A 25,711-nucleotide genomic window follows, 5' to 3' on the forward strand; every position below is an offset into this window, starting at 1 on the left:
CCAGACAACACTGTGTCACCCTCTGTTCGTGACGGAGAGACGCCGGACGCGCTAAAACGCGCATGCGTCAAAGCAACGCAGCGCGGTGCGCGCCTGTGAGTATATGGCAGGACCGGCGCCTGGCGTGGCAACGCCAGCGTGACGCGACGAAATGTACGCTAGAGAGCACGCGCATCGTGTCACGTCGAAATGCATTGGCGCCTTGACAGTGGCATGTAGTCCAGTTCTCACATGACACGCACCTCATGATTATCATGTTTGCGCCAGTCACACATCTTCGTCATCCAATGACTTCACGTAATACGAATTTTGGCATATGTGAAGCTAGCGAAACGGCCGTGAGCGCATCATCAGTGTGGCATGTAGTCATGTTGTTACATGACACGCATCTCATGATTATCATGTTTGCACCTGTATTATACCTTCGTCATCCATTCACGTCCCCGGGAGTAATACCAAATTCGGTATAAGTGAAGCAAGCGAAACGGCCACCAGCGCATCATGAGCATGGCATGTAGTTATGTTGTTGCATCTCATAATGCGTGTCATGTTTGCACCAGTCACATGCCTTCGTCATCCATTCCCGAGCCCTTATACCAAATTCGGTATATGCGACGTTAGCGAAACGGGCGCGAGTGCACCATGAGCGTGGCATGTAGTCATGTTGTTACATGACACGCATGTCATGATTTTCATGTTAGGGTCTGTTACTTGTGTTCGCCATGCAATCATGCCATACGATACCAGTTTTGCAACATGCCATGTGAACAAAACCACCGCAAGGGCTGCCAGACTTTGAAATGTATATCATGACATATATGACAGACATGTCACCATTTTGATGTTATGACTTTTCAAATATGTTTTTCATACTGTCTTGTTATGCCATAACAAGTTTGATATTGATACCATTATCGAAACGGCCAGGTAAGCTAAAAGTCATTGGTGTTTGAGTTTGAGTTTTGTTTATTTACCACGCGCAGTTGTACAGTAAGTGGCCTGGACGGAGGAAAAAAGCTGAATAAAACAGCTTGACAAAGCCCCATATCCCCATGGCAACTGTGGCAACAAAAACGGCAAAATCAAATTAAACGCAGAACAGTTTAAACCAGCAATGCATATGCTTTGCATCAGAAAAAAAATTTAAACAAACTATACTAACCAGAAACGCACATGCTATACAACGAAAGAAAAAGTAATCAAACAGAAAATAATACTGCACACAAATTAATAAAACATATTTCAAATAAAAATATGAGAGAGCATCTGAACATTTTCATAATTAATTCTTAATTTATTTAGTATATTCGGGAAGCAATAACTCAATGTCTGAAAGCCGTAATTCGTGCGCGGTCTCGGCACATGCCAATATTCAGAGTGTCGGTTTAGGCGTGTTGAAGGATTTAATGGCAAGTTAGCTAAACAACGTATATAGCCGCGACCTTTTATGGTATCGGATCTAAAAGAGACTTCTAAAGAATATTCGTAGAGCAGGTTTAATTAGATTATTTTGTATTTAGCAAATAATTGTAAAGTATGGGCATTAAAAGGAAGGTTAGCAACAGATCGTAGCACCTTTTTTGTAAGATAACAGGATTACTAATAGAATGCTTTGTTTCATTACCTCAAATTAGATTGCAGTAACTTAGATGTGTTGTAAATAGCGCTTTAATTATCAGAAGTGCTTGAGGAACTGGCAATAAGCCCTGACATTTTCTCAAGACACCCGAGACGTTTTTCTCTCGCACCCGAGACACCAAAGCTTATTGTATAAAAATTCCGTGTGATGATCCCATTTCATGTGTTCATGAAAAACAACGCCCAAAGACTTTGTGGTGGAAGAAAATTCGATTATGCTGCTATTTAACATGAGATTGTAGTGTTCAGTGGTTTCATTGAGGGGAGATTTGGCACGAAAAAGAACAGCTTTTGTTTTGAGACAATTTATAGGTAAAGATTTTTAAGGGTCCAGATGTATATCTTTTGTAACGTTGAGTTAGCAGTATTTACTAGATGACTAACATTCGTACCTGAAAAAAATAAGCTTGTATCGTCTGCGTAAATTACGTATTGGGCAGAAGGGTCAACGTGTACAAGATAGTTTATAAATATAATGAACAAAAGGGGACCCAATATGCTGCCTTGGGGAGCACCATATTTAACAGTTTGCACGGACGAACTTTCCCTGTTTATAGATACACACTGGTGTCTGTCTGTTAGGTAGCTTTCGATGAGATTTAAGGCTACGCCAAGAATTCCATAACACTGCAGTTTTCCTAATAATGTCTTGTGGTTTCATTTGTTGAATGCTTTCGACATATCTAAAAATATGGCAAGTGTGAACTTTTTGGCCTCAATATTTTTGAGAATCAATTCCTTTTGAAACAATATGGCTCTTTCGGTTGAGTAGCCTGATCTAAAACCAAATTGTGATTGAGTTATAAAGGAATGTTTATCGAAAAAATTCAACAGTCCAGTATGAATAATTTTTTCAAGTCCTTTGGAAAAAATCGGGAGAATTGAAATTGGCCTGTAATTTGTTAGTGTTTTTGTCTCCACCTTTGTGGATCACCGTCACCTTAGCATCCTTCATATTCAGTGGGAAAATGCCGCTTTTTGAGGAAACGTTGTAAATGTGTGTCAGACATGGACTAAGTAGGTCAATAACATGTTTTATCGCTTCCATTTTTAGGCTATTTCCAAGCATTGACACAATCATCCAAGCATTGACACCATTCATTTAACCGTTCGTATCTCATTTCATGTTTAAGGTACATACATGCACCACCTCCTGCGCATGTTTTTATATTTAAGTTTACTGTATTGTAACCTTCGATAGTAATAACATCCAAGTCATCACGATACCGCGTTTCTGTATGCATTATTACGGGAAAATTAAATTTAAACTGATCAAAAATAGCAAAGAGGTCATCGTCTTTACAACGTGCGGACTGCATATTATTATGAAGTACAGCTGGGGGTGACCCACCCAGATTTTCAAAAAGTGTGTTTACTTGACAGGGAGTAGAAGACTTTATATTAGTGTTCATTTGTAGGTGATAGAGATAAATACATATAAACAGGCAATGAGGTTACTGAGTATAACAAAGTAGCAGCCCTTGAATAGGATGCAGAAGTAAAAGTAAATAAAATACGTAGTAATGATGATTTGTCAATTTTTGCAGTACCTTACTTTGGTTCCACAACTTTTGATAACGAAACATAGATAGCAAACAAGTGATGCATAGTATTTAGAGCAATAAAATTATTCAAGTTTGCAACGATATTACCGGTATAAAACAAATATGCAGTTGTTTAGTACCAATTAAAAATAGTGGCAGTAAATACGCAAGATGCTGTGTAGCATGCAAAAACTGTATGAAAAGGCATTATAATTACATTTTCCTGTTTAGCGAAAAAATAAACGATCGAAATAAATATAGCGTACAGAATCATAACTAAGAAGACCATTATAACGATTTGTTACACTACCCACACCAAGTCCTCTTCGCAGGTTATGTACAGAACTGCTGTGTTCTCTAACTTCCGCATCAGAATATTTCCCTGTGACACCCAGATGAATTTCCATTTCTTTTCTTTCCTCACTTGCCTCGCTTTAGCTAGCAGAATTTTGTTTTCACTACAGAGGTGCTCATTGACGTATGTTAAGCCATCTATGTCGAACCCTAAATCTCTTGCATTCAGTTTTTTTTTCCTTGCCGCCGAAAGCATTCTGCCTCTGGCGGCTCTCGAATGAAACCTCATGATCACATGTGGCTTACTCTTATCTTTAAATGGCACACGATGTGCCACGTCTACGTCTTTGTCAGTTATGTCGGCCTTTAGACATCCCGCAAGTTTTTCAACTTCTCTCAGAAGATTCTCCTCTGGCACAACTGGAAGCCCCTGAATTTCTATATTTATAATTCTTGAGTATTGTTTGAGCTCAGTTATCTCACTCCCAACCTGCTTCATCTCTTTTTTTTAGAATTTCGTTCTCATCGCGGCACTGCTTGAATTTGGCCCTAGTCACAGCGAGCTTACCCCTGACAGCCTGAACAACAAGCTCGAATTTTTCAAAACCATCACTCAAGAAATGTACAGATTTTCAAAGACCAGCGATTTCCGACTGAACTTCTTTATTCGAGGTAGTGATGCAGCCCCGCCGCGGTGGTCTAGTGGCTAAGGTACTCGGCTGCTGACCCGCAAGTCGCGGGTTCGAATCCCGGCTGCGACGGCTGCATTTCCGATGGAGGCGGAAATGTTGTAGGCCCGTGTGCTCAGATTTGGGTGCACGTTAAAGAACCCCAGGTGGTCAAAATTTCCGGAGCCCTCCACTACGGCGTCTCTCATAATCATATGGTGGTTTTGGGACGTTAAACCCCACAAATCAATCGAGGTAGTGATGCAAGCAACGTTAGATTTAATGCCTGACGCGAATGAATCTAACTTAGTGACCAACTCAGTATATACTTTAACAACCTTTTTTACGCTTCCTGGTTGCTTTTCAGCCAAGGCCTTTGCAACGTCGTGTAAGCCACATGGATTCATTTCACTGGTCATATCAAGCTTAGCAATATAGGACAACAGTACAGCAGGAGACAGAAAACAAAGTCACAAAATAAAACTTGGTGCAAGTGACATTTCACATCTTTACATTAGCTTCGAGAAAAAAATGTGGTGGCTAGATAGATATTGGTGATAGATATTGGATAGAATTTGGTGGCTACATAGATAGATAGATAGATAGATAGAAAGATAGATAGATATATAGATAGATAGATAGATAGATAGATAGATACGCTCACAGTCGCCGAAGTTCGCTAAGAAATGCTTCGCATTTAAAAGCGCAAGTGCTGCGGTGCATGCCCGGAGCAAATTCGAGCTCCAAATACTAATCTTGATATGACAGATTATTTGCTATGCAGCTATAGATAACATATTTACAAAAGACTACCCATGAATTCGCGAGAAGGCAGTGATAAACTTATCGGCGTGCCAAAGTTGCAATGGACCATTACTCTAAGCTCAGCCGAATAGACGTTGCAATCCAACACTGTGACGCTACTGCGCAACAAAACACAGGAGGATCTCTAGGTCCCTTCCTGCCTAAATAAAAAATTGCTCATTACGATAGACAACAAACTGGAAATCTGAGGTCGGTTAGCTCTCTTTCATGCTTAGTCGGAGCTTGAAGTCCGAGGCTCAGTGAGTCTGTCGGAGAGAAGTTTTTGTAATATTTAGCGGATGCGCAAGTTCGGCTGACAAAGCTTTTCCCGTGCTTGAGCTATAGAGCGAACCCAAATGAACAGGATATCCTTGAGCGTGAGCTCGAGTGAGCCCAGCTCAGTCCAATATGAATTATGTTTACTGAGTTCAGATATACTGCTTCCGGAAAATGTTAAAGCTTGTATGAGTTGGACGACACTCATAATTACAAACGCACGCACGAACATACGTGGTGGAAAGCTGAATCTTCTTCCCTTCCTGGCAAAAAAAATTGTAATGTCTTTGCTCAATTTCTGGTTACTACAAAATATAACTATATACACCTGTTATAATGAAATTCGACAAAGGGTTTCAATTTCACACCCCTCCGACTTTCACATACTACGTGATTAGCCAGAAGCGGAGCTGGTCAGTTCGCTTTATGTATGGCTGAATGAACCCTGTTCGCCTGCTTTTAAGCGGCCTTCCTTGTGAATATACGAAATCTCAAAATATCGCTTTTCACACTTTTATTATTTGTTTTTTTGATTTTTTCACTCAAAGATTTTGCTACCGTGTGTACGCAATGGGGAAATGATTATCGGCACCACCAGTGTGGGTGTGGCTGACAGCATTTTCGAACAATATAGTGGCTCGTAGGTAGAGAGAGAGAGATACGTAAAATAACTATAGGGAGGCTAACCGAAAGAAATCTCTGGCTGGCTACTCTTCACTTGTGAAGAAGAAAGAGGTTGTGAAAGAATGAACGAGGTGTATAGAGTCCATAACAACACTTAGCTTTCTTCAAAAGTAACGTATATATATAGTCATTGAACTGTCACAACCTATGTTCAGTCGGGTTTCCCTAAATAAAAAAAAAGTAAAATTGCAGCAACGTCCTCATAGCGGCTCGTGTGGACGAGCGGGCAGGCCCTTGCCCTAGAAGTTCGATTACAGCCAGTGGGCGGTTCTCCAGCTGGCCTTGACTAGTTGAGATAGTTTCTCTTTCGCAGTAAATGTGGATGCAGTCGCAGAGAATGTACAAAATGCTTTCGTTGCACCCGCAGAATTGACACATTGTGCTATCATCCCACTTCTATTGTGAATGACTATGCATGCCAGAATACCAAATAAAGCCAGAATACCACATAAATCTGGAACCCGGTCTACACACGAATGTTTGGTGCCATATTTTTTTATTTTATTTTCATTAATAAGAACGTTCATGAGCTACACAGACGTGACTGGTCCCAAGCACTATTCTCGTGAGGCATTTGCTAAAAAGAAGTGGCCCGCGGCGTGTTCCACCACGCTCTGCAGTACATTAATGAAATATTCCGGGCCATCATAATATATCATACCATACCCCAGACAGCACCCATGGGAGGAAATATAACAATGGAAGGAACACTGCATATTATGTTATCAGGGTCCAAACTTAAGTCATTGTGGAAATCCTGCATTTTTCGGTATGTTTCTATAAACATGATGTGAATTCGCACTCAAACCAGAATCACATACAGATATAAGAAGTGCTTTTTTATAATGACAAGAATGTGATCTCGATTTCGCTTAAGCTTGCTTACTTCGAGAGTAACGTAAGTCACGACCTATTTGTTAATCTAGCACGGAAAAATGAAGCTCGAAGTGGCCAGCACACGGAGGAGCCTTCTGGGCGAAGGGCCACACTGGGACGAGCGCAGTTCGACGCTTCTATTCGTCGACTGCCTCGGCCAGGAGGTGGTGCGCTATGATCATGCTTCCGGATTGGAGACGCAGGTCATCCCTACGGGTAAGTCTACTCGTCAGCCTGCAAACATTCGCCAAGTTGAATCGCGAACACGCGGGAAGGTTGATCCCTAGAGCACCGATATCGAGAGCGCTAAGGGCCACAGTATTGCGCAATATTCATTAGAGGGAAACGTTGGGGCGGGGGGGGGGGTACAATCGTTGACCCACTACATGGGGATTACCATGGTCCCTCAATACTTACCATGGTCCCTCAATGCTCAAAGTATTGAGGGACCATGGTATTACGTATGGATTTGCCTGGCATTCCTGCTTGCTACTTCGAACGCACTTGCACATCTCTCTATTGTAGTGCTTTGGATATTGATTTGCTTAAAATGTATTGGCGGACTAGTTCGTAAAAGTCTGCATATTGTAGCGCACACCAGCTTACACAAAGACACGCACACCAAGGGACGAGGCAAGCGCTGAACTTACACTGATATTTATTACGAAAAAGAATCGCTTAAGTATAGGTGGCAACACATGCGTTGTTCACACATGACGCGTGCCTATAAAAACAATCGAAAGCAAGAACACCCTATCATGTGAAAACAACCAATTCAATTTTACAAGAACAAAAATATAGACAAGAAAATTAAACGGTGTTAATGACATTGCTGTTACAGTACCAACAGTGTAACACCTGATACCGTTAGTATTGTAACGGCACGTTTATGAATGAATGGGTCACTGCTACATGAAGGGCGCTCTTGGTTTTCAATGTTGCAATAGGCACACGTCATGTGTGATAAATGCATGCGCGATTCGTTTTCGTAATGAAAATCATTTGAAGTAAAGTGCTTGTGTCTTCCCTTTGTGTGCGTGTTCTTTTTGTAATCTGGTGTGCGCTGCCAATGCTTTGATACTGATTCGAATAGGTGGGCCTAACTTCCACATATTCTTAAACGCGCACCTTCGCTGAATGGTTCTCATCGACTTCGCCTAGCTCAGGTGGAGCACGCCTCTCTGGGTTTCTTGAACTCTCCTTCGCATTGTTTTCGCTAAAGGAGGCGTTGAAAATGCTCGTTTAACTAGATTGATACGCTCGGGCTGAAAAACACGTCCGATAACAATTGTATGCCGTAACGTGGTTAGCGAATTCCAAATTAATTCAATAAAATTCCAAAACGTTTTGACAAATGTAGTAGTCTCATAATTTGTCTCCGTTAGCTTGCGACATTGGTCGTTGTGCTACGGGTGATTGGTTCTGAACTACCTGCTTTATTGCAGAAGGGCACATCGGCAACGTAATCCCTTTTGCCGAAGACAACCGCCAGTTAGCTCTCTGCATGGAAAACAACCTGTATAGACTTGACCAGAGCACCCACGAGAAGGAGTTGCTGGTAAAGATGATCGACTCCCAGTCGCCAGTGAAGTCCAGGCTGAACGACGGCAAGTGCGACGCACTGGGACGTCTATGGACGGGTGAGAAGGAGAAAACGTGTGGTGATTCTAGACATGGAGCGTATTTTGCCTTACCACAACGTTTGCGAAGTACCACGTTGCCGTTTTGAACAGTTTCGCTATCTTCAGAAAAGAAGGTAATGGTACCGGGTTAACCGGAAGTCTTGGCAACTCAATTTTAGAGCTTTTTTAGGGGCGAAGCTCCTTGAGACATCACGTTGTGCACCGTCTCCCGTCTGTCCGTAACACCATGTAGCCTTCAACTTTAAGCAACAGAGGGCGTTGGTGGTAACCATTTTGCAATGGGAGAAAGACTGAAGTCCGCCGAGGAAGTGCTAGCGAAGCTGAACAAAGAAGCGACCTACCGAGAGAACAGTAGAGAACCGGCAACCAGAACGGTGGAGAAGGAAAAGCAAGCAAGCTTGGAAAAAACAGGTTTAGCCGGTTCAACTGTCACAAGGCCCAGCTTCAGCGAGGTAGTGGTGGGGCAGGAAGGGAACAAAAGAGCCGGCGTCACAGGTGCAAGTAGCACCCAGGTGCAGAACGCTCCAGCGGAAAAGTCACAGCATGTGATAATCGCCGGGGACTCAAATTTAAATCGATGCACAGAAGCCATCAAAGAGAGGGTAAGAGGTGACAAGAGGGTTGCAGTAGGGGCGTTCCCAGGACGCAAGCTGGAAGCAGTCATGAAGCAAGCGAGCGCAAAGCTCAAAACGACAGCTGATAGACGCAACCTCGTGATAATTTCAGGCGGTTTAAACGATGTCCTAAATGAAGATGCAGCAGGACTAGCAGCCACACTGGCGAAAGGCGTAGATGACATGCGCGCCACTTCTCCTAAGGTGCAGGTAGTGATATGCACGATACCGGAGGTACCGGTGCGTGATAGCAACCTGCAAAGAGCGGTGGTCAACGCAAACCAAGAGATATGGCGGATGAGTCGAGAGAAAGGCTTTGAGGTGGTGGAAATAAACAGAGAGGTGCATAGGTGGGGGGGTTTTCAACGAGCCAGAATTCACTTCGATGGGCGGCTAGGTCATGAGGTGGGTTGGCGACTTGCAGGACGCGCAGTAGCTTTTTTGGGGGGCAAGCGAGCCCTTCGGGGTGCAGGATAGCTAGTAACGAGGAAAACAACCAGGGAGACTCTTCGACAGGTGGTATGGACAGATACGATTCCAAAGTGGCACCAATATCTAAGATACGTAGAGTCCGGGGCATAAATAGACGTAGCCACGAGCGCCGAGCCAATTCAGACATAGGGTATATTAACATGCAGGGTGGTAGGAACAGGCTGAAGTGGGAAGAGATAGAAGAACAGCTAAGGGAAGAGAGGCCGATGGTATACGGTTTTGTAGAAACACATCTCAGGGACATGGAACAACCTCCGAACAATCCGGACTACTCGTGGGAGTACTGTAATAGAACAGAAGGCAGCAGAAAGGGGGGTGGTATTGGGGCATTCATTCATAAAAGTACAGACTGGCAAAGGGTCAAGCAGGAGTGCAAGGAACATTTATGGCTAAAAGGGAAAGTGGCAGGTCAAATGACACTCCTTGGTTTCGTGTACTTGTGGACGGGAGCAAAGGCCAGAGAGGAAAACCAGGCAATGGTAGAGTGTATATCAAAGGACATTCAGGAGTTAGGAAGAGAGTGCGAGATAATTATACTAGGAGACATGAATGCGCACATAGAAGATATAGATGGGTATACCGACCCGACAGGCAAAATGATCATGGATATGTGTGAAAGGCTTGATTTGATCATTTGCAACAGTACCGAGAAGTGTGGAGGGCAAATAACATGGGAGGTAGGAAGGCTTCAGTCGACGATAGATTATGCACTGATGTCACATAGGATGTATGATAAGCTCAGGGAAATGCACATAGATGAAGGTGGCTCCAGAAGTCTGGGTAGCGATCACAAACGTATCAAGCTAAGTTTTGGAAGAGCAGTGAAAGTGGGAAGGAGACAAGATGAGCAACTACAGGAAAATTTTTATCCAGAAAGGCAAATTGAAATAGCCACTAAACAAATTGAGAAAGTAATCACGGAGGATAATAAGACAGTGTGGACATACACGAATCTAGTTAGACTCTTTGAGATAGAGCTTGCTAAGACGCTTGACAAGTCACCCCGGAAAAGAAGACACAAACCCAAAAGTTGGTGAGATGAGGAAGTTAAGAGAGCCATAGAAAAACGTCAGGAAGCCTCTAGGGAACACAGACATGCTAAGCAGCGGGGTGAACCGACAGATGATGTGGAAAGAAAATGGGCAACCTTTCTAAGCTGTAGAAGGGATGCATCCCTTCTGATCAATGAAAAGATTAGAAGGAAGGGAGCTCAGTGGCTGGCAGAAGTACATAAAAAAGATAGAAAGGCAGCTGCGAAATTTTGGAACCATCTAAACTCCCTAAGAAATGAGACGAGCCTAGAGCAGAGTTTTATAACTACAGCCCAAGGTGCTAGGCTAGAAGGGGACGAAGCTATTGAATATATAAGAACAAGGGTGACAGAAAAATTTCAACAAAGAAGTACTTTATGCACCACAATAGACAAAGACGAATCAAGTGGTGCAATGGCTCCATTTTCACAACAAGAGTGGGAAAGGGCTGAGAAAAGGGTTCCTAGTAGTACATCAACAGGCCCAGATGGCATTCCAATTAGGCTGATAAAAACATTAGGTCCGAAGTCTAAGCAGGCTCTGAGAGAGGCAGTGAGTACAATAATAATCGATGGTGAAGTTCCCGATGGATGGAAACTTAGCAGGATGAGCATGATCTATAAAGGAAAGGGGGACAAAGCTGACATAAACAACTACCGTCCTATAACAGTGACATCAGTGGTCTACAGGCTGGCGATGCAGATTATAAAGGAAAGACTGCAGGCGTGGATAGAGGATGAGGGGGTGCTGGGAGAACTGCAGAATGGGTTTCGGAAACACAGGAGGTTGGAAGACAATCTGTTCTCACTGACGCAGTGCATCGAAATAGCAGAAAAAGAACACAGGCCCCTGTGGCTAGCATTTTTGGATATCAAGGGAGCGTACGATAGCGTGGTTCAAGAGGAATTGAGGGGAATACTGGACACACTAGGCGTGGAACATGTAGTCACTAATCTTTTAAAGGGTGTCTATAAAGGTAACAAGGTAGTTATAAAGTGGGAAAAACAGGTATCCAAGCCTGCAGAGGTAAAACGGAGGCTTAGGCAGGGGTGCCCCCTATCACCCTTATTATTCATGATGTACCTACAAGGATTAGAGGCAAAATTAGAGGGAAGTGGACTGGGCTTCAACCTCTCTTTAGTCAAACAAGGAAAACTTATTGATCAGGCACTACCAGCATTAAAGTACGCAGATGATATAGTGCTAATGGCCAACAACAAGGAAGATTTGCAGAGATTGATGGACATCTGTGGTAATGAGGGAGATAGGTTAGATTTTAGATTCAGTAGGGAAAAATCAGCAGTCATGATTTTCAATGACAACGAAGGTAGTGAGCTTAGAATACAGGAGGTCACGCTAGAGATAACAGATAAATACAAATATCTGGGCGTATGGATAAGCAATGGGACCGAGTACCTGAGGGAACACGAAATATACGTGACGACTAAAGGTAACAGGAATGCAGCAGTGATGAAAAATGGGGCACTGTGGAATTATAATAGGTATGCTGTTGTGAGAGGAATATGGAAAGGGGTCATGGTTCCTGGGCTGACGTTCGGCAATGTGGTCTTGTGCATGAGATCAGAAGTTCAAGCAAGATTAGAAATTAAGCAACGTGGAATAGGTAGGCTTGCTTTAGGAGCTCACGGGAATACACCAAATCAGGGAGTACAAGGTGATATGGGATGGACATCATTTGAGGGCAGGGAAGCTAGCAGCAAGATAAAATTTGAGAAGCGATTGAGAGAAATGGGGGAAGAGCGTTAGGCTAGGAAGGTTTTCAGCTACTTGTACATGAAGAATGTCGATACAAAATGGAGGAAGCGAACCAGGAAGTTGACTGGTAAATACTTAGAAAACAGCAGGTGGCCAAACCAAAAGGAACTATCGGTTAAGAAAAAAGTGAAGGAAACGGAGACTGACATGTGGAGAATGGGCATGATTAAGAAGTCCGCACTAGAGATCTATCGAACTTTTAAGCAGGAAATTGCCAAGGAAAGGATCTGTGATAATACTCGGGGTAGTTCTCTACTGTTTGAGGCCAGGACGGGAGTACTGCGAACCAAGACATATCGGGCCAAATACGAAGGGGTCGACACAGTATGCAGTGCGTGTGGAGAGGAAGAAGAAACTGCCGAACACTTGATAATGTTCTGTAAAGGGCTTCACCCTATAGTTCAGGATGATGGCGCAGAGTTTTTCAAAGCACTGGGATTTAGGGACAGCGAGGGCAAAATAGACTTTAAGCGGGTAGACTTAACTAGAAGGAGGTTATCTGATTGGTGGCTAAAGTCAAGGCACGAGTGAAAATTAAACCCTTCACTGCGAAGCACGAATCCTCAACTTCATTATTTAAAGGGGGAAAAAAAGATAAATGTAATGGTTAGTTCACTAAGTATCACGGCTAGGTGGCGTTAGCCGCCGCCCGATCTAAAGGGTACAGCCACATCCATCCATCCATCCATCCATGCATGTAACCTTCAAATTATAAGCAACAGAGGGCGCTGTGGTAAATTGTAGACGTGATGGCGCTGCTGTCAACGCTATATATATATATATAAATAACCACGTTTCATACAACACATTCTACCCTTAACACATCACGATGTCCGCCGTCTCCCGTCTGTCCGTAACACCATGTAACCTTCAACATTAAGCAACAGAGGGCGCTGTGGTTAAGTGTAAATGTAATAGCACTGCTGTCAACGCTATATATATATATATATATATATATATATGTATATATATATATATATATATATATATATATATATATATATATATATATATATATATATATATATATATATATATATATATGTATATATATATATATATATATATATATATATAGATATATATATATATATATATATATATATATATATATATATCATCAAAGAATTCAAGGAATTGTTGTTTTGCTCGCCGCGAGATGACGCGACAAAAGAGCGTGGTTGCTCTCGCCCCCACTTGAACGCGCTGCCAGCAGCCGTCAGAGTGCACGCGCCACGCGCTCCCGTGTTTCCTTTCATGAAAATTAACACTGTACATTTAGGACAAATAACCATAACTAGGACGAATCTATCTTTCACCGGTCATATTGGAACAAAATCTCACAAATGGACCCGTGGACGACCGGGAATGGGTGATTAACATCACGAGAGCGTCCACCCCAAGATACAGTTAGCTTCAATGGGTGTGGAACAGCGAGCTCAGCGATATACGACACTCAGCGGCCCACCCCTTTTCTGAACACATGACTACGCAGGTAATTATTGCTGCTAGTGTGTAGGAATTTCTGAGCAAATGGTGCTGCATACGTTGCTCGCACACGAGTGTACACTCGGTCTGCGTTTGGGCGTCATGTGGGCAATCCCGTTATATCTGGCGTATATGAGGTGCTACCGTGTCCAATTGAGAGTGAATGCTCACGCTTTATTGTTTTAAAAAGAGGGTTGTTTACTCAAGCCGTGCAAAACTTGAGAATCAGGGAGGCTGGTTGACCTTAGGCCATTAACGTGGTCTTCTTGGATGATACTACAGGTTTGGTTTTGACGTAGACAAAGTGGAGTCACCTGTCACTATGGTTGCTGCTGGTGGCTACTTTCTGCCAAATCAGCTACGTTAGGATCCCCGTGTGCCTACGAAAACTTAAGGCTGGCACCATGGCTACGTTAGGCTATATTAACCTTTCGTTTACGCACTTTTAGTTGCCAGTTCTCTTTTAATTTTCTATAAAACAACAAAAAAGTCCAAATGACAGCCACCTATGTCAACCTTTTCTGTCGGTTAAGCTTACGCGTGCTCATGTCTCGGCCCCAGACACAGGATCACGTGCACTGAAATCCCCCCTCCCTCCCTTTCCGAAAAACAGATCGGCACTAAATCGAAGCTGGTGTGTTTTCAGGATAAATATAGTTAATCACTTTCGGTGTGTGGCTTCAAGATAAATCTGCTTAGACATTGTCATAGAACAATTGACTAGTTCATAGAAAAGATTTCAAAATTGTGCTGTGAGTGCGAAGAACTGTATCTTGCATAACTATCTTTACAGATGAACTCAACTTATACTAATACACAGAGTCACTGCAACACAGGGTCGAGAATATGAATTTGAAACTAAATATTAGAAAATTCAAGGTTATTTGTACTCCGGAACATTAATATTTTACCCACTTAGCTCTTGAACAGCGGTGCTTTGGATAACCCATTACTTGCTATGAGTACTTATTTGCTCATATACAGGGTGTTTCAAGAATTGTGTCCGATATTATTTAAAACTTACAGAAAAGAGACATCTGATTGATATCTGCTGGGTTCTCTTCCCTGTGGCGGAAGAGAAAACAGAGGCACACAACCATCAGTTGAAGCAGAAATTATGAAAATTTGAGCAAATATAGTATTGCCCAGTGTTAATTGCAAGAGCCGAATCGAAGTCTTTCCTGCGAATAATTCATAGCCGCTTTGAAATTTTCCAAAGGCGGCCACTGGTCATCGCCGCGCCGTAATGAAATTCGGTTAATTTAGCAGGTGAAACCAAAACTGACGCACGAAACAACGCATTTTCCATACACTTCCAAAACGTCCTCAATGACGACACTGTTCCCCGCGCATTAACGAAGGAAGATAAGCAGGCGTCGATAAGCGGCCACGAAGCGAAGGTATATAGATTGACGGGTGATAACGACTTCGCTCATAAAAAGGCAAGCCAAGCTCGGCCTACAAAAATTGCAAGTTGCTGCTTTAGAGTATCGTTCGCTTTGTAAGGGTTGCGGTGTGACCAATGGTTAAAGGCGTTTTTCGTTTTCTATGCTCTGACTTCTACGTAGAAAAACAGGACATTAAAAGCAGGCCATTGTAGGGCTACGATGATCGCGCGGTGTTTCAAAAGTCGAGGGTGCGACCACTGCCTCGGTGGTCACATTTTCCATGGAAGCTTATACAGTAAAGGCGCGATAAATTTAGGTGCACAATAAAGCTCCTCAAGTGATCGAAAATTTCAGAGCCCTTGACTATGGCAAACCCGAAGTATCACAGCTTCAGCACAAAAAAAAAAAGACAGCATAAAAATTACGAGGTCTCTTATGTATTCACCTAAGACGAATCGAAGGCGAAAACCACCATTTTTTATGATTACGTGTCCGCAGCTCAAATAAAATAAATTCAAACAAAACCCACTGACATCGCAGAATTTCGAAAATCGACTCGTCGCTGGGACTAATTTTACATATTCCTTAAATATGATAATGTAGAAGTCTTCGAAAGCCGTGCGCTTTCGATATTAAAGCTACATAACTACAATCATGTCTTCTTTTTTCTATTCCTTTTCCTCCTATTGTCCCTCGCGCAATATTAGTCCTCTTCATCTTCGTCGCCATTCTGTCATGGCTCGGTTAAGTGCACGAGACGCTATGTCCTCCCAGCCTCCTGTCTTCATCCCTCCTGTGATGGTAAGGAAAAATATTTTCTACTGAAGCCTCTTCAGTTTTCCCTCTCAAGTCTTCGTAGTACACTGTCTTCAATATTCGTTGTTGTTCTGCCGTTTCAAGCACTCTGTACGAACCGATGAATGGAGACTTTGCATTCGTGTCTTTACGCACCAAAATCATGTCTCTAGGCGTAATAATCGGTATGTTTGACAGGTAGCGTTCGCCAAAGTTTTTCTTCAGAGTCATGTGGTACTAGATCCACTGTTTTGCTAACAATGGTCTTTCTCGAAGTGACACTCTGCCGATGATGCCCAGTTCTTTATCAGCAGCAAGCCATGCACTCGTTCCAAAAGTTGCAAAAATGTTGACTACATCTTATTCTGGCTATGTAAGAGTGATTGTGGTGTGCAACTGCTGCCTTTGATTGATTGATTGATTGATTGATTGATTGATATATGGGGTTTAACGTCCCAAAACCACCATATGATTATGAGAGATGCCGTAGTGGAGGGCTCCGGAAATTTAGACCACCTGGGGTTCTTCAACGTGCACCCAAATGTGAGCACACGGGCCTACAACATTTCCGCCTCCATCGGAAATTCAGCCACCGCAGCCGGGATTCAATCCCGCGACCTGCGGGTCAGCAGCCTTAGCCACTAGACCACAGCGGCGGGGCATGCAACTGCTGCCTCACGTGAGAACTTCCACCCTCCTTTAAATTGCGGGTAGAGAGAAATGAATGTCTTCAAATCCCGTATTACTCTTTCAACGAGTAAATCGGCTTCGGGTTGTTAGGAGCAGGAAAACGAAGCTCGACACCCTTTTGCTGGGCCCACATTCGAAGCTTGTCACTTCTAATTTCTGGTGCAATGCGAGCAGCTATAACGTTCGCATTCCTGAAGATGTGTCTTTCTAATAGATGAATGACGGAGTTCGCATCCTCTGTTGCTGGCTGTGCAGCAACAAACCTTGTGCATTTATCTGCTGCCACTAAGGAAACTTACATTTTTCTAATGCCCTCGCCCTTATTTTTTATCTCGGTGAAGTCGGGGTGGAGTACTTCTAAGGGAACGTTTCAATATACATACACAAACATCTGATTTCCTCTAGGTTTGAACTTGGCTTTGCGTATCTGACATTCGTTACAAGCTTTGATGTACCGAGCAACATCCGCTTTCATGTTCTTGCTAGTGAATCTTTGTGTAAGCTTTCGGTACGTCCTCCAAAGGCCAACATGACCACCTGATTCTGGGTTGCTATGATCAAGTCTAAGAATTGATGGAACACGCGTTTCGGGTACATGTATTCGGCCGCTCTCCAATTTTAACTCTTGTTTGCTTTCCCGCAGCGTTGCCATGTTCACGCTCTCGCCGCCTGCGTCTTTCGGCACGTGCAATCTTGAGAACGCGTCAGCGTCCCGATGCTTTAGTCCTGGGAGACGCACAACTTGAAAACTATATTGCTGGATCTCGCTTTTAGACCGTGGCGATCATCCTTTTAGATAAGGCCAGTTGATGCAGGTGTGTCACGACCTGATAGTCAGTTACAAGTTTAAAATTTAGGCCTTTGAGATAACTTTAAAAGTGCTTTAATGTTCTTACGACAGCGAGTGCCTCCTTTTCGGTGGTTGCATAGCTGACTTCAGCTTTTGAAAAAGTATAAAAGTAATAATATCAGATGACTTGCTCCTGCATTCGAGTGGGTTTCTGAATGTGGTGTTTATAGACCCCGGTTCCATAATAAAAAAAAAACAGTACACAATTTAAAGGGTGGTGAGAAATCAGGTAACGTCAACACGGGCTCAGATAACATTGCTTTTTAGTCCTCGTCGTCTTCGGCGCCGTTTTGCCATGGCTCGGTTAAGTGAACGAAACACTACAAATAATATCCGGGCTTCTCCATCCCTAAACCACAATGTGACTATTAGGGACACCGTATGTGGAGGGCTTCGACCACCTGATGTGCTTTGACGTGCGCTGACATCGCACAGGGCACAAGCCTCTACCATTTCACCTACATCGCGATGCGATCGCCGCGGCCCGAATCGAAGCAGCGAGCTTCGGGGTCAGCAGCTGAGCACCATAACCGTTCAGCTTATAGGCAGCGGGCTTTGTTGAAGACGACTGTGCAGTAAGGAACTAGGATCTTAAGTAGAAAAGAAATAAAGCATGCGCAAGGTCGCGACTGCTTTACGTTATTCTAAAGTCAGGCAAAGCGTCTTAAGCTCCAGTTTGGTGACATGTGAAAAGTTAGCACTACAAATTTCCACGCACAATCTCTTTCGGAGCTGTCTAATTGATGCTAAAGCGTAGAGCATTTATTATAGGTCACGTTCTCTCCGTAATATTATTTGCGGGCTGCTGCTCATTGTGACAACGACGATTGCAGGATCGATGCCCTCTACAGGAGTGCAGAACCTGATACCGCGCAAGAATAACTTCTGGTGTTACTCGAAGGGACAGCTGGAGCACAAGTTGAACGGGGTGACCATCTCAAACGGCCTCACGTGGACGAACGACAACAGGATCATGTTCTACGACGACTCGGTGCCCAGACAAATCTACGCCTTCGATTTCGACTTGGCCACTGGAGAGATTCGTAAGTATGCCTATTGTGCACTGGATTGCGTGCGGGTCAAAATAAACTTCAGCTTGGTCACGTGTGTTTGACCACGTTGTAGCACGTTAGTGCAGTTGCGTCGCACTTTAATCTTGATGTAAAGAGTAAACTTTCGGGACACATGGCGCCACCATTGTGGAAAAATTGAGTGGAACACTCTTGAAAGAAGAAATGCCATTGGTGTGGGTAGACGTTCACTTGCGACTGCAGTTGATTGAAAAGATTACTAAAAGAGTCAGTCTGCGCTCATGCGTCGACACAAAGCACGCGCGTGGCGCACTGAAAAGTTTCTAAAATACTAACACCTCGCCAAATAAAAGTGTTCTTTTTTACGTGACGAGCAACTGACGGTTTTATCACGCTCATGTTTGAGGTAGTGTGTGTGTTCAGCCAATTCCGGCTTTATGACAGCTATGGAATAAATAAAGCAATAAGTGTGCCCAGACACTTATATTTAAGCGACAGCACACAACGTAGGTGGAATCTGCGGCATTCTGGCATACGGTAGGTCAGTGAGTGAGGGAAACAACTTTTATTGGTTCACGTTCACAAAATTATGGTGTATAAAACAAAAAAAAACGATCCTGCAATTTTCTTCAATTCGATTCAGTTCTTTATTTTTGATTTGTACAGACTAGGCATCATGTGTGCTAAGCCTTAAAACCAGCGAAGATATCGCGATCTGCTTGACAAGTACTGCAAATACGGTTATACCTCTAGGTAAAAAAATAGAAACAAAATGAAGTCCTGAACGGTTGCTCCATGCGAAGTAATAACGTACTGCGAAATCCTGAAACTCCTAAGCTCCGGTTGTTCCCCCTTAGTAATTGGCCCTGCCACAGAACTGAAAGCGAGGATTCCAGGGCTGCCTTCGAATAGAAGATGAATTATGGTCGAGGCTGTTCGACTATAGGAGCAGTTAATCTTCCAGCTTAGGTATTTCCTCCAAGGTTTTTTCGAGGAAGGACAACACATGACATTCCAGAGGCTTCCAAATCACTGCGGTGTGATGGCCAATGAACACGTTGACAGTGCTGCTCGATCAGCTCTTCAAAATAACGCGCTTACAAAAATACTCCTGTCAAGGACCGAATTGCAAGCAAGCTTTCAGTGGCCGCACAAGGAGTTCCTTTCTCCTTTTGGAGTACAGCAAGTAGACTGCGCAACCAGAAAGTCGATAGTCTTGAGAAAGACTATCGTGTAACTTGCAGATACGGGGTCAATTTTTTGTCTTGCATCTTCGTGTATATATATATATATATATATATATATATATATATATATATATATATATATATATATATATATATATATATATATATATATATATATATATATAGCACGTTAGTGCAGTATAGCACGTTAGTGCAAACGCAACCGAGAGTGTCCATATAATTGCTATCGCAATAAAACCTTATTCTGTACTCGAGTCAAGCTGTAATGCACATATACATCCAGGTTTATACACGACAGACAGGTTCAGACATTGCGACTGTGAAGCCTCCATGTACCATACCTATGGGGATGTCTAGGCACGAAACTCGGCTGTGTATCTGCGCGCTTCGCTGCAAATGTCGTCTGATGGCCACACTACATCACTCCTGACCTCATCCGCGGCCACCCGTGATGCTGTTCTTATACTATTTCCATCCTTACAGGTGGCAGCATCATATCGTCTGAAGAGGGCTCTTTCGTGCATAGCGTCGCATTTCCAGTGCTACGTAAAGAACACTACGTTCTTTATAATTACATATATCTACATTTTCTTGTAAAGGAACACCACCTAACCCTTACGTATTGATATGTCGCCCCGATATGTGTGAAAATTGGGGGACACTTAAGCTACGCCTCAAGCATTGATTGTCCCCGCAGGGGCGTCTGCGATAGGCGTTTGGTGCGTAGCGACACCACGGACCCGAGCTAACGGGGTAGTTTCTACTCCCTCCCACGCCTAGCCGTGCGTGGCTTTGCTGTGTCCGGCGAAAAGGGGGATCCTGGGGGTTGAGCCGACGCCGGGTGATTGGACCTTTAAGGCCCCCCGGCAGAGGCAACACACTTCTTTGGCCCCGGCTTCACGTAGACGGCACCCCTGGGCTGAACCACCCAGGGGAAATCGGCAGTCGCCTTTTCCTATCTCTCTCTCTCCCTCCTGATCTTCGTCTTTTCTCTCTTTCAATTTCTTTTGTCATCTTCTCACTTCTGTTTACTTCCATCTTCCAGGCGGCAATGGTTGACCTTGTGTATGTGCCCTCTCTTGGTCACATATTATTGTGTTATAGTGGCTTTGTACAGCTGGCGCTGGCATGCCTTTATAATAGTGCTGCTGCGTCCCCATGTTGGGCTCGATAGTAGGTGGCTGGCATGGCTGCCGAATTTATATATACTTTACGGCCTCTTTTTCATTTCCTAAAGTGTCTGATCGCCTTCCTTCTAAGAAGGGGCGCACCGAAGCAGCACTGAATGTATTCATAAAGCCAAAAGAAATTTTCCCGCGATTCCATGTCATCCACTGTGAAACACAAGAAAAGAACGCAAGAACCATCTCTCTGTTTGTCGTTTCCAAATGCCTCACCAGTACCCTTGGTCCAGGGTATCAGGCCACACGTATGGGTAGTGGGGACCTTCTTCTTGAAGTCTAAACAAAGAACCAGTATGAAAATTTGACAAAACTAACCTCTTTTGGAACAACACCTGTATCTATCACACCACACCGCTCCCTGAACAGTTTCCGAGGCGTAGTGTCTGATCAAGACCTAATTAACCTGACAGAGAGTGAGCACCTTGAAGGCTGGAATGAACAGTATGTAACGCATGTACAGAGAATTAAGATTAGGCGTGACAACAAAGAAACCCCGACAAAGCACCTCATTCTTACATTTTACACAAGCATACTCCCAGAATATATCGAAACAGGCTACTTGAAGTTAAAGGTCCGACCCTACATCCCCAACCCCCGACGTTGTTTTAAGTGGCAGCGATTCGGCCACTGTTCTCAGAGCTGCCGCGGCCGTCAAACCTGTGCAGTGTGTAGTTTACACGAACAGGCTACAGACGAATGTGAAGAAGCCACTACCCACTTCGCGAACTGCGATGGTGGACACCCCGCTTACTCTCGCACATGCCCTACACAGATACACGAAAAAGAAATACTCAAGCTGAAAGTAAATAAAAACATCTCGTTTAGGGAGGCGCGCAAGCGTCTGCTAATGCAGGGTTCTTCATTCGCGGAGGTGGCACGAAAGGAGGCAGTGCCACGGAAATCCATGGCGCCCGCACGTACCACACAAAGGGGACGAGCGGCAGCGCCATTCAACCCCTCAGCGGAAGTAGCATAGGTTCATCCGCCACTAAAAGGTTTGCAGGCCCACGGACCTGAATCCCCAGGGCCTTCTGTCTCGACAGATAGCCCTAAGACCTCCGTGCCCCCACGCTTGAACCGCGAGCGGGCATCCAGCACCTCGTCCGAGGTAATGGACACAACAGCAAGTCCAACGGTGTCTTCGGCGCCGAAGGACAGGCGCGGCTCTTTGGAGCGCGCCAGAAAACAAAAAAAAACATCATTACGGGGCCTGACAAGGGCTCTTCATTTGACGCAATACTTCTTTAGTACACACAACACTCATTTTCACTAATAATGGATACACAAATAATACAATGGAACGTCAGAGGACTGCTCAGAAACCTCGACGATATCCAGGAAGTCTTACACAAACATTCCCCAAAAGTGCTGTGTGTACAAGAGACACACTTAAATTACAGGAACACCAATTTTCTGCGTCGTTGTGTAGTATTCAGACAGGACCGCAATGACGCTGTAGCGTCATCTGGCGGTGTGGCCATTATAGTTGATCAGGGCGTAGCATGTACACATCAACCACTACAAACATTTCTTGAGGCAGGGGCTGTTCGAGCAGTTCTTTTGAACAAGCTTGTCATCGTCTGCTCTTTTTACATACCTCCACAGTAGCGTCCCAAAAAATACGGATTCCAGTCACTGATACATGAACTACCGGAACCTTATGTGGTCATTGGGAACTTGAATGCACATAATGGTCTATGGAGCGACTCTCGCTGCGATGCACGAGGTCGCCTAATCGAACAGTTCCTCTTTTCTTCGGGTGCGTGTCTGTTGAATAGGAAAGAGCCAACATACTTTAGCCTCGCCAACAAAACCTACTCACGCATAGATCTCAGCATTGTTTCCCTATCGCTTGTACCCCTACTTCAATGGAAAGTGATCAAGAATCCTTTCGGAAGTGATCACTTTACAATCCTTCTACGTATACCACTAGAAAAAGGTCCTCCATGTGTTCCCAGATGGCAGACAGACAAAGCAGACTGTGGAAAATTCAGAGAAGCTACTCGATTAAGTTGGTCGGACATATGTCGATTAAGTATAGATGCAGCAGTAGACTTCTTGACAGCACTTCTTATTGATGCTGCAACAAAGTGTATCCCATAAACTGGACGCTCTACCAGGCGATACGTTCCTTGGTGGAACAGTGAGTGTCGGAATGCACGTAGAAAGCAAAATAAAGCATGGAAGCTGCTTAGAGACTCTTCAACAGCGGAGAATCTTACAAAATTTTAAAAACGTAAAGTCTCAAGGCAGAAGGACGCGCCTTCAGGCCGGAAGGAAAAGTTGGCACAACTTTATATCATGCATCAATTTATATACACAGGAGGCTAAAGTCTGAAACATGATTAGGAGAATAGCAGAAAGACAAGTGCACACACTCCCACTCGTAAACACACATGGTGACAGCTTGGAAGATCAGGCAAACTTCCTGGGCGCACACTTTGAACAAGTGTCTAGCTCGGCACACTATACAGATGCTTTCCAAAAATACAAAGCAAGGATAGAAAAGCAGAAACTAGAACACAAGTGTACAAACTACGAGGCATACAACGAACCTTTTAACTTAGCTGAGCTACAAACATGACTAAACTTCTGCAGTAATTCTGTCCCAGGCTTCGACCGTGTCGTGTATGAAATGTTTAAAGCCTGCCACTCGAAACGCGAAAAACATTACTTTCCATATACAATGCTATCTGGCTTTCTGGCACTATCACTATTTCCTGGAAAGAGGCTATAATTATACGCATTTTGAAAGAGGGCAAGGACCCTTCCTCAGTTTCGAGTTATTGGCCCATTGTACTTACAAGCTGCCTTTGTAAACTTTTTGAAAAGATAATAAACCACTGACTTTTACATTTCCTCGAAACACACAATCTGCTCAACCGATTCCTCTGTGGGTTTCGGGAGGGCTATAGATCCACCACCGACCATCTGGTGCGTATGGAGGTACAGATCCGAGACGCTTTCGTGCACAAACAATACTTCCTCTCCGCGTTCCTTGATATCGAGAAGGCTTACGACACAACATTACGTTTTGACATATTAAGAGACTTGTCTCCCCTCGGTGTGCGCGGTAGAATGTTTCCCATATTAGAGAGTTACTTGTCCAATCGGACACTCCTGTGTCCGTGTGGGCAGTGTTGTCTTACAAAGATTTGTCCAAGAAACGGGAGTACTGCAAAAAGGTGTACTTAGTTGTACACTTTTTTTATCAAAATGAATTCCTTGCACCTGTTCATTCCCCGCAATATATTCTATTGTACTTATGTCGATGATGTCCAGCTTGACTTTCAGGCATTCAACCTGGCAATGTGTGAGTGGCAGCTTCAGCTAGGTTTAAACAACGTTTCCAAATGGGCAGAAGAAAATGGATTCTGAGTGAACCCAACAAAAAAGCACGTGTGTCTTGTTCTCCCCAAAGAGAGGCATGCACTCAGAACCTGACATTCAACTGAATGGTCAACGTCTGTATGCTAATGCAGAGCATAAATTCTTGGACCTCATCTCGCACCACAAGCTAACCTTCATACCGCACATCAAGTATTTAAAAACAAAATGTGTAAAATTCATGAATGTTTTAAAAGTGTTGTCACATACTACGTGGGGTAGTGAGAGGCAATGTCTCATGAATTTGTATAGAAGCCTCATTCGCACCCACTTAGAATATCGGGCCGTTGTTTATCAGTCTGCGACTCAAAGTGCTTTGGAGATACTGGGCCCCATGCACTATTTGGGCATCCGCCTTCCTACGGGTGCTTTTCGCACCAGCCCTGTAGAAAGCTTTTACGTAGAGTCAAATCAGTGGTCGCTTCATCTCCAGAGAACTTACATGTCCTTTGTATATTTCCTTAAGGTGAAAGCAGACAAGAGGCACCCCTCATACTCTACTATTAATGACTAGTCGAGCTCCATTCTTTTTCAAAACAGGCCTTCAATGAGGCAGCCCTTCTCAGTTCGCCTGAAGGGTCTAGCTGAGGACACTGGAGTGTCACTCGAACACAGTTTAATGGCTCCTGTAGCATACCCGCCACCGTGGCAGTGGCAGACTATAGATTGTGATGTGTCTTTTCTGGAAGTTGCAAAACACGCGCCCATTACCCATATCCGAACATACTTCCCGGAACTTCAACGCAAATACACGTGTCCTGAGTTCTTTACAGATGCCTCTAAGTCTAACTCCTCTGTGTCCTACGCTGCTGTCGGCCCGTCCTTCTCGGATGCTGGCCCTCTGCATCCAGACACAAGTATCTTCGCAGCGGAAGCTTACGTGATACTTGTGGCCGCTAAACGCATCAAACAATTACAACTACAAAAAACAGTCATTTACACGGACTCCCTCAGTGTGGTAACAGCTCTGCAAACTCTTCAAAAACTCACTTCACTCTACTCTTCAAATCTCACTTTACTCTACTTTATGCGCACTCTACACACTCAAACATGTTGTAGTGTGCTGGGTGCCAGGGCACCGGGAGATCCAAGGCGACGTGATGGCGCATCAGCTTGCGGCATCCGTCCACAAAAGCACTGCCACTACACTCATATCAATCCCGGCCCTTCATCTTAAACCGTCTTTCAAACGAAAGCTCAGGAATTACTGGCAGAGCGAGTGGAATAGACACACACAGAACAAACTACACGTTATTAAGCCACACCTCGGTCTTTGGCTGCCAGTATCAAAATCCTGTCGTACAGAGGCAACACTAACGAGGCTCAGGATAAGACACACATACATGACAC

The 25,711-nt window shown here is 44.0% G+C and overlaps 1 protein-coding gene across 2 annotated transcripts in view; it reads left to right on the forward strand.

The window, feature by feature from the left end:
- The window catches only part of LOC119165563 (regucalcin), a 99,808-nt gene that overhangs the window by 41,316 nt on the left and 32,781 nt on the right, over window positions 1-25,711 (forward strand). For both annotated transcript variants that reach the window (XM_075873997.1, XM_075873998.1), the window contains 3 exons: window positions 6,835-7,000; window positions 8,230-8,424; window positions 18,385-18,594. In XM_075873997.1, the coding sequence (XP_075730112.1) occupies window positions 6,844-7,000; window positions 8,230-8,424; window positions 18,385-18,594 (562 nt within the window). In that variant the 5' untranslated portion in view covers window positions 6,835-6,843. The remainder of the gene's footprint in view (window positions 1-6,834; window positions 7,001-8,229; window positions 8,425-18,384; window positions 18,595-25,711) is intronic.

Source organism: Rhipicephalus microplus, chromosome 9 (genome assembly GCF_043290135.1).
Source record: "Rhipicephalus microplus isolate Deutch F79 chromosome 9, USDA_Rmic, whole genome shotgun sequence".
Lineage (NCBI taxonomy): Eukaryota > Metazoa > Arthropoda > Arachnida > Ixodida > Ixodidae > Rhipicephalus > Rhipicephalus microplus.